The sequence below is a fragment of the Mauremys mutica genome, chromosome 10, assembly GCF_020497125.1.
Source record: "Mauremys mutica isolate MM-2020 ecotype Southern chromosome 10, ASM2049712v1, whole genome shotgun sequence".
NCBI classification, from domain to species: Eukaryota; Metazoa; Chordata; order Testudines; family Geoemydidae; genus Mauremys; species Mauremys mutica.
In genome coordinates this window covers 27,406,117-27,416,220 of record NC_059081.1, presented here as the reverse complement: position 1 = coordinate 27,416,220, position 10,104 = coordinate 27,406,117, and the positions used below count along the sequence as shown (strand labels likewise).

At 41.7% G+C, this 10,104-nt stretch overlaps 1 protein-coding gene across 3 annotated transcripts in view; it reads left to right on the top strand.

The window, feature by feature from the left end:
- The first annotated feature begins 328 nt into the window (after positions 1-328).
- Positions 329-10,104, top strand: part of CACNB4 (calcium voltage-gated channel auxiliary subunit beta 4) — a 193,526-nt gene continuing 183,750 nt past the window's right edge. For all 3 annotated transcript variants that reach the window (XM_044978521.1, XM_044978522.1, XR_006572226.1), the window contains exons 1-2: positions 329-480; positions 850-933. In XM_044978521.1, the coding sequence (XP_044834456.1) occupies positions 409-480; positions 850-933 (156 nt within the window). In that variant the 5' untranslated portion in view covers positions 329-408. The remainder of the gene's footprint in view (positions 481-849; positions 934-10,104) is intronic.

Here is a 10,104-nt window from a genome sequence, read left to right as displayed (position 1 = left end):
GAGGACTTGATGACTTTTCAAGGTCTGTTCTAGGAGATAGGTATATCTCTATTAAAAAAAAAAAAGATGGTTCCACCACAGGGAGAGGGGGCTGGGAAGTTACTGGCTATTTACAGCTGACACCCTGTTTTGGAGGGGGGAAGAGCAGGGAAAACTTCCCTGTCCTCACTGCCCCCCCCCAAAACCCCCAAAGCCTCGCTGGCTTGTTCTGTACCCCCCCCCACCCGCCACGGGGGTGGCGCCAGGGACCGGGAAAGAGACACTGTCGCTTTAAGGCGTGGCGCTGGAAGCGCGCGCAGCACAGGGCGCAGCCAGGCAGCCCCGACTGAAGTGGGCAGCGGGAGGCGAAGGCAGCGCCCGCCCGCTCAGCGCGCCCGGAGCCGGGGCAGAGGCGATGCTGCGCTAGCCATGTCCAAGCACCCGCCCTCCTCCTACGGCAAGAACGGGCTGGCGGACGGGCTGCACACCCCCATCTTCCAGGTGCCGCCCCCGCCCGCTCCCTGCTCAGCTCTCCGCCTTCCCAGCCCGGGGCTCCGGCGGCTGCAGAGCATCGCCTGGGCGCCGGGCTGCGATGGCTGCGGTGGGTGCTCCCTCCCTCCCGCAATGCCCGGAGGGGCTGGGGCTGGGGCGGGCGAGGGCCGGGCCGGGCCAGCGGGCTCGGGTTAGGGGGTGACCCGTTACCAGAGCGCCGGGCGGAGCCACCGGCGCTTCGTGCAGCCGGGCAGCGTGGCCGGCTCCCCTCCCGGCGCTGGCCAGGCTGGACCGGTCGCTGCCCCGGCGAAGCGGGGTCCCCGCCCGCCCTTGTGACCCGATCTGTCTTTCTTCCCTCCCCTCCCCCGGCGAGTGCAGGTGGCCCGCGGGACGGCGTCCCGGCGCAGCAGGTTGAAGCGATCCGACGGCAGCACAACGTCCACCAGTTTCATCCTGCGGCAGGTACCGTGCGGGCCCGGGGAGAGCGGCGCGGGCGGGGAGCAGGCGGTGACCGCACAGACAGCCCGGCCAGCCGCTGCCCATCGTTACTGTGCTGGGCGTGAACCGAGTTTCTTTGGGGAAATGCCTGTGCCGGGGATTCCTGCTGCACGCAGCGCTCCGGCCGTACCGGGACAGGGGTGGGTGGGCTAGTCGCCCCCTTGGGTCTAGCGCTTAAAAGCCTGGTCGGTTTTTTCTCCTCTGCAAACTAGGTCTTCACTCCGGCTTTAAGTTGCTTTGGTTTTAGTTATTTGGTCTGTATTCGTTTTGCTATAAGACAGGCCCCCACGGAAATACAGCGGCTGGGGATGTACACAGCAGAATCCCGGGCGATCTCAAAGCGCTCAGGTGTAGTTAGAAACCTTTGGGTAAACAAGAGTTTGGGTAAAGAGGAATGAAGTACGTTTTCGTGCCAGAAACATAACTGAGGTTTGGGTGAGAGGGGCTTTTCGATGAGGGCGGTTGCAGCTCCCTGTTTTCCCCCAAAGATTTGGGACAAGGTAAAGGGAGTGAGAGTGGAAATGAAAAGGGAATGGCTCCCATTGGCTTGGATTCGTCTTGGTTAAACTAGTAAGTGCACAAGAATGGGTAGCATTTCTCATTTAACTCTTTCCAATTGTTTGAGTATTTATTTATAAAAAATGCGGGCCGACAAACCGCTCGGTTTTGGGTTCCTGTCTGTTAGAGTCCGTCTCAGCCAAAAAGCAGGAAGATGGGCTACTAGATGCCCTGAGCTAACCTGGGTCACATCCAGCCCGTTCTATCAAATGTTGACTGCAGAGTCCTTTCATTTAGACTTGCCTGAAGGCAAATTTCCTCCCCTCTCTCTCCTGTGTGTATTGAAGAATTCTGCTGTTTGCTAGCTTAAATGTATTTAGAGAACTTTAGCACTTCCAAGCTGCAGCACCTGAAATATTAGGGCCTCTATACAATATACACAGGGGTTTGTTTTGTTTGTTTTTTAGACATGACATGTTTGTTGTTTTTTCCTACTTATTTTGTGTATGAAAATAAATGATAGTGTTTATTATTTTATATATCTAGTGGCACTGGCATGTTCAGCACATATTAGACATAATTTAATGTAATTTTCTCTTAAATGACCCAAAAATAATTTGTGAGAAAATAATTGTGTGTTTTACTGATTTTTGTTCCATAAACACTAAACATTACAGCAGCAGGATTTGAAATTAATATCAAAAGGTTATTTGCCCTCTTGTCCTCACAAGAAACAGCCTTTTTCTTTAGGCTATGAGCCACTTCATTATAAACTAAGCTCAATAAATCATTGGAGACGTTTTTAAAGCAGCCCCAGATACTGTTGTCTGGATTTCCTTGCAACTTTATTTTGAAGCAAATTGCAATTGAAAATTAACTTGGAAAAAATTGTGGATTTTGATGCATTGGAGCTTGCTTGTATTTTGTAGAATCCAACGCTTATTTTTTTGCATTGCTAGGCCCTAATGCTGTACCCATATCTATGTGGTGGGTACTTTTGTGTCCGTGCAAAGCCCCATGTAGGGCCCACGCAAATTGGATTGCAGGGTCAGGGCTGTAGCATTTTATTGGATAGAAACTGTAACTACTGGCTATCTATCTGAGTCAAACCTGCATCTGAACACCCCAATACTTTGGGTGACGTTTGGATTTGGATCTGAACTTATGCAGTATTGCCAACACCAGGTGTTCAAAAATTACAGGGCAGTCCTAATAAAAAATCGTGAGTTTGGGTCAAAGATGATTTTAATATTACACTTTGGGTTCTTTGTGTCTTTTAGTTTCTGAGCTATTGGGATACAATTGGGTCATGTTTTCAAGTTAATCTGTGCAACCATAAGGGCTAGAAATGTACTTCAAAAAAAAAAAAGGCTGAAATTTTCAAGTAGTTACTTCACTCCAGGAGCTGGGGCTTTAAGGAAAACACGAAATATTGTGCAACTTGTGACTAAATTGTGAGAGTTGGCAACTGTGTTTTAGTTTTAGACCTGCGGGTACTAATTATCCTCCAGCAATAATCCTCCTCCTTCTGGCATGACAAGCATGTCACAGGAGCAATTTAGGTGACAGCCTCCTGTCTAGATTCACCCTTTGCTTTCTATTTCCACTCTTCCATTGTTGGCTGCTAGCTTGTGCCGATATAACTTGCCCCAATAAAAACTAACATCCATGGTCTAATTGAAGCTCTGGTGTTCTCTCCCATGTGATGTCTGCTCAGTAAACACAATTTTAAAGAAGTCAATTATAAAATGCCAATCTCTTAAATGGTTTGTTCATTCTTTGTTCATATCTAAAGAGTTTTCTTGTTTTAGGGTTTAATCCTGCATTCATTACACATGCTAAACTCCCAGTGGGAGGGCAAGGAAAGCAGGATTGGGCCCTGAACAGTTTCAGGATGTTTGCCATGGAAAGAACATCTTTCATTTAACTATACTGTATTGTAGTGCAGGACTCTGAAGTGGTGAATCATTATAGCCTCACAAAGAAAAGAGAAATATATAACCAATAGAAGTAATCCATTTCCACTTGCTTTGTGATATCTTCTATTCACTGCAACTGCACAAACCAGAATGATAGCAATTCCATGCTCGCAATCCTTGTTTTCACTGGAAATGAGCATGAGACATCACTGTAGCATAAAGGGCGATAAGAACATGAAGCTTAACATGACTTGAAGCCAAATTATTAGAATATTTGCAAAAAAAACCAACATGAATCCAATTTTAGTTCATGTTCATGGATTGAGCCAGTTCAGCAGGTTTTACAGAAAGGGTGTAGGTGCCTACTGTACTTGTCAGGGAGAATCTTTTAGACTCTTTCTGTTACGTCCTTTAAAGTAATGGATTTCCAGAGTCGTGTTAAAACATCGACTGTGGAAGTAAGGTTGCATTTTATTTGTTGTCATTTTACGTTTGCACTGTCAGGGAACTGAGTGTCTGTTCCTGCATGTTGCAGTGTGCGCTGAATTCCCACTGGAGTGAAGGGCACTTAGTTTCTCCCAGGGGTGCTCAACACTATGCAGGATTGGGCTCTTCGCAGCTGACCTTGCAAAACCTTACTCACAGGAGTAAGGTTGTGAGAGTTGGCAGTGGTTTAGATTGTTTAGATGAATGCCCAGTTGAAGCAAGTGGGGCACTTGTATAACTGTGAGTCAGGCCCTAACTACCTAGCTGTCATAATTGAGTTCTATTGCATCTGACATCTTATTTGTGTTCAAATGTGGAAATGTTCCCTGTGCTTTGCAGTCTGTTCAGTTTCTCATGTTCCAGTGCTTTGTGTAGTTCTTAACCACAGTATGTCTGAATAGCTGCTAGTCTGTATCTCATCAGGAGTCAAGTCCGAGGATCTCAGTCTCTACTCATGGAAACCCCATATAATGCCTACTAAAGAGATACACATCTGTTATTGAAGGGGCACTGTCAAATATTTGAGGCTTGGCATTTTGATCTTATATATAATTGATAATAGTTTGACGCTAGATCTTGTATGTCTTGCACACCCAAAATGTATTGATTTTACTAGGAACCGTGAGTGTGCAGCGGATACAGAACTGGGCCCGTGATGGAGAAAGTCTTCTAGATGCTCTAAAGGCCTGATTTTTCAAAACTGCACCAAAAATACACTAACTTGCATACTTAGTTGTAATAATTGCATGCACAACTCAAAACTGTGCATCTATCTGGCCTCACTGTAGGGAATTTGCACATGCAAACAGCTAGCACATGCACAAATCTAGCTTGCCTCTTGTGTGACTAAATACCCAATTTGTTTGTACAAATACTGCAGTTCTGCATACACAACTTTGAAAATCAGGGTCAGTCTACTGGCTTTTTTTAAAATCCACCACTCTATCACCAATAGATTTCCCAGAAAATAGCCACTATCTCTGGGTCTCAAGACAATGAATTGTGCTTTCTCTGCCAACTCTGCGGTAGTATTAGCAGCAGCAAGTACAGTTACTAAAGCTATTCCCAGAACTGTGCTGACACGGTTGCTGTTTCTGCACCAGTATCTGATACGTTTTGGCACAATGAGGTGCTATATAGGTTGAAGCTGTTAAATAAATATGACTTCAAATCCATTCAAATCATAGCAAAATAAATCAATCCACTAAAAGAATCTGCATTATCCCAATGGAAAAGGAGCAGATACAGAAAACAATGTCATCTTCTGAGAGGTTATTACAGATGGTGGAGATTTAAAATAATAATAATAATAATTGTACACATTTACTTGAAACCTTAAACAGTGGGAGATTCAGTAATTCATTTCATAAAGACAGTAAGAAGCTTTCATTTGAACTGCATGAGTTCAACAACAAAAATAACTCTTAGATTGCCTCCCACCCACCCATCACAGAAAGAGCGTGGAAGAATTCACTTTAAGAGGCATTTAGGAAACGGTTACATTAACTCTCTCCATGAATTTACTATAATAAATTCCTTCCCATATGTCAATTTAACTGCACAAGACAACATTTCCTTTGCGCAGAGATGCTCCCCGTGTTTCCTTTGGGCTAGAACGACACTGGTGGTGACTATTCTCAGACTGCATGGTTAGTATTTGAATTCCTTTTCATTATGAAAGAGAATAGAAACTTTTAACTCATAGCATATATAGCACTAAATAGTTGTATCCTGTTGGTCATCTCAGTCACTGGGATCTTTCCCCTTTTTTCTGTTATAAGGATCAGGCTCTCTGGGACACAGGCAGAAAAATATCAGCTGGCAGAGATTAAAATGGAGATGTTTTGTAATGTTTTAGTTTTATATGCAACATTTAAAAGATACATTCTAACCTGCATCACCAAGCTGTGAAGTAATAGCACAGTAAGTAGAGTTTATACTAAATCTGATCTAAACCTCAACTATACTATAAACTGCAGTCAGTTACTGGAGTAAATCCACAATGTCAATGGAACTATGGAATTTTGTTGTATTCGTGTGTGTCAAATGCATAAGAACAGTGTAATGGTCCCTTTTCAAGATAATCCATTCTGTTGCTAATTTTTTTGGTTCTAGTTTACATTTTTTCTTACAGAAATCTTTAGAAAAAAGTAACATTTTTAGTAAACTTTAAATTGTGAAATTCTTTTTTTTTTAATTAGCGTTTTTTCCAGATTGTCTAATAGTGGTAAAAATCAGCAAAATGTTTTCAGTCTTATATATGTGTCAGTAATGGCAGAAATATTGCTTACAATATCACAAACTTGGAATTATGACAATTAATGCCCATAATTGGTTCTTAACATATGATAAATGTTATAATGATGGAAGTAGATGGAATGAGTTACAGATGGAGACAAATATCCATATGCTGAAAATCATTAGGCTAGTATGAAAATTATTTATGGAATTAAGTGAACTGGTCATTCTCTTCCTAAAATGGCTTAATGTGTGATTCAGAACTTTTATTGAGGACAAATAAGCTGCACAAAGTGAAAGGCAATAGAATGCTGTGACCCTCCTTCCTGTTCAGCAAAGCATTTAAGCATGTGCTAAACTTTAAACACACAGTAATTGGACTACTTCTGTGCTTAAGTGCTTTGCTGTTTCAGGGCCCTGCAACGGTCCCGATCCTACAAACACTTACTTCCATAATCTGTTTTACACATGTAAGTAGTTCTGTATTGAATTTGAGGCCACTCTTTATAAAAATAGTGTATTAGGGCTTGTCTGCATGAACACTAAATTCATGGCAAGCTGGGGTGTAAACCTACCCCACACTAGTCTGCAGCACGCTAACCGTCTATATGGACTCTGCTGTCGTTCAGAGAATCGTAAAAATGTAGGGGAGGAAGGGACCTTGATAAGTCATCAAGACCAGCTACCTGAGTTGAGGCAGGACCTCAACTCAGAGAGCTGGGAATTTGAAAGGGGAGTAGATTAAAGCACACTAGAGAACTTTGAGTGCATGGCAGCAGGGTCCACATGGACACTTATTGCACAGCAGGCTAGTGCCTGGTAGATTTACACCTCAGCTTGCTGCAAACTAAATATTTGTAAAGACAAGCTCATAGCACTGGTCTGATGGCCATATTTCTCCTATGGGGATATGAATTCTATCTTCAGTTAAAAACAGAGGATATTCCTACTCCCTTCCTGTCCTATACTGTTGTGTAGTTTTTCAGTGCATTGTTGAACAGCTTCTCTTCTGTTTCAGAGGCAATGGCATTTCATTGATTATTTCATTCATAAACTGATTTATCCAAGGCCTACTGAAGTAAATGGGATTATTTCCATGGATTTCAGTGAATTTCAGATTGGGCCCAAAATACTTCAGGGTCCATTAGCTTGAAAGGTTTCTTCTGGAAATAACCAACTATTAATTAAACAATTCATTAATAGAAATATTTGGAACTATTTTTACTGAAAATTATCCCCTGACTGTGCTGGAACACATGGATATTGCAACACTGCATGGCTTGGTAGTGCATGATCAAATATCTGGCACAAACAAGGATGGGTGAGTAAGTTTGGCACTGAAGCTGTTAAGTACAATATTTGTACAAGAAATCAGTGTATAAAACTGTTCTTCTTATGTAGCAGGTGCTGCTCAATTATATTAAGAACCCCCTTAGGGGACAAAAGTCAATTATCAACATGCTAGCATGGGGGAGTAAGTAGGTCAGCTGAAAACATGTGCTTGTAATGTTGCAAATACTGTAGTAATAACTCATTGTTTTGGAAGCTTTTATATCTTCACATGTTGTTCCAACACTGTGCAATTTGTAGGGAAACATTTTTTTTTATTTGACTCATGGTCAGGACCATTTTCATGGTCTGATTTTTTTTTTAATAGAATTTATTTCTGTGAGAAAAGTATGGCTTCTTGCAAAACAGTACAATTTTCCTGAAAAGCTATTGCCACAGAATTGTTTTTAATCAAAACTGCATGACACGCAATGCCAGCTTCTTTATTGCAAGTGATGCCTGTTAAATTAACTGCAGAGATGTTACAGAGATTTCTTCATAGACATGTGAACCAGAAGCCATTAAAATCTCCGTTATGCATACAGTAACAGAATTTAGGGGGAAAAGCCCTGATGGGATGCTAATCAAAAGCTTTTTGTAAACACAGTAAAGCAGCAGCTCCATCAGCAGAACCTGGACAGGAAATCCCCAGGGAAAAGTGAATGCTTTAAACAGCTGTTCAAAGAAGGACTTTCATATCTGGTGAAACTGTGAAACATGTATTAGAATGGCTTCTTCGATCCTGTAGCCACACAGCCTCTCTCTTCTCCGTCAGATAACTTCTCAAACCCTGCTTCTTCAGTGTTCCATCTGAGGCCTGGTCTTCACACAGACTTTGTACCAGTATCACTTCCAATTAGGGTTTTTTAATTTTTTTCTTTTTTGAAAATAGTTCTACTCCTATGACCCCCAGTGTGGACAGTTTTATTGGAATAAAGGTGCCTTTCCCCTATGAGGAACAAGCTATACCAGTATAAACATTTCTATACCTGTGTATCTGTATCCACGCTAGAGGGGTTGTACCACTTAACTATACTATGGTTTGTCCAAAATATAATATACTTAATTTGACAATACTAGTATAGTTAAAGTGGCACAACATTAGTGTGTAGACCAGCCTTGTCTATGCATTTATACCATGTTTATTACCATGGTATCTGAGCTCTTGTACATCTGTTAAATTGATGCATTTATTTTTATAAAAGGCAGTAGCGTTTATTTTTGTGCTGCATGAAGGTAATGTCATGACCTATTCTGTGTAAGTTTTTCTCCTTTTCTCACCTTTCTTTGTGTCATGCTACATCTTTTTCCTAACATAGGTCTAGTTCCTGTAAACCCTTCCTCATACAAGTAAGAGTTTTTAGAATCTGTCTCCTTGGGGCATGGATTATAGGCTAGACATTGGTCTCCGTTCCAGAGGTGTAAAAGTAGAGTAGCTCAGTCTCAGTGTAACTAAGATCAGGATCTGGCCCTGTCTCTTCTACTTGGTCCTTACTTTGCAAAGTCCTTTAGCATGTGCTTAACTTTAAATACATGCTTAAGGACTTTGCTGAATTAGCATTGTGATCATTCATCTGCTTGAAGTTAAACATTTACTTGAGGGTTCTTCTGAATCAGGGGACAAGCCTGTTCCTAAAACTATTGAAGTAAATCAGAATCTTTTCAGTGATGTCAGTGGATTTTGAATCAAGCCCTTAAGTGCCATTTACACATGTGGCTCTCATGTAAAATTACACTCAGAACTTTTCCGTTCTTTTCATAAATATTCTTGCCACATTTGCTACTTATTTTAAGATATTTATATTAAAAATACAAACTTGCCCCATCTGAGCCCATCGCCTTCTTTTTAAACTTGATCCTGTAGCAAAGACATAATGCTGAATTGCTGTCAATATGCTGGCTCCCTTCTTTTTTAATATTAAATCAAGAAAAGAAAATAAAAAGATACAAAAATGGTTTTTATTATTGAACTGACATTTCATCTCCCAGCTCTCTAGTTGGCTGAAATTTTTCAAAAATTAATGAACTTCTGGCACAAAATGGTAAACATCTTTTTCAAAAATGTTCCATTTCCTCTCTAGCTTTACTCAAAATGTGCATTATGATTCTGATGTGTTAGACATCAGGTCAGTGGAATTTCACTAAAGGGCCAAGCAGTACAAAGGGATGGTCTGTAAATAAGATTGTGTCCAAACTCAAATATCTTTGTATATGGCCAACATTTTAAAAAGGTCTAGTGATTTTGGGTTCCCAACTTGAGATGCCTTAAAGTGGTCTGATTTTCAGAAAGTGATGAGCATTCAGTCTCTGAAAATCAGACCTGTTTGTGGTGTCTTAAATTGGCCTTTCAACAACTGAGGAACCCAAAATCACCAGACACCTTTGAAAATCTTGGGCTAGTTACGTAGGCCAAGATTTTTCATTCTCAATTTATGAACTGAATTATAAGCCTTGAAGTGTTCCTAGTAGTTATTAGGGTTGCACTGTAATGTAATGGCTTGATGTATGTGAGTTGGTTATTGCCTTCTGATGGTGAGCCCAGAGAGTATAAAGGACCTGCTGTTAGTACCTGCTAAGAGGGTCAGGGTCTAATCTTGGCTCCCTAGGCAGAGGCTGCTCAAGGCAGTCTGCTGCCCTAGGTAAAAGTTCAATATGTTGTCCTTCC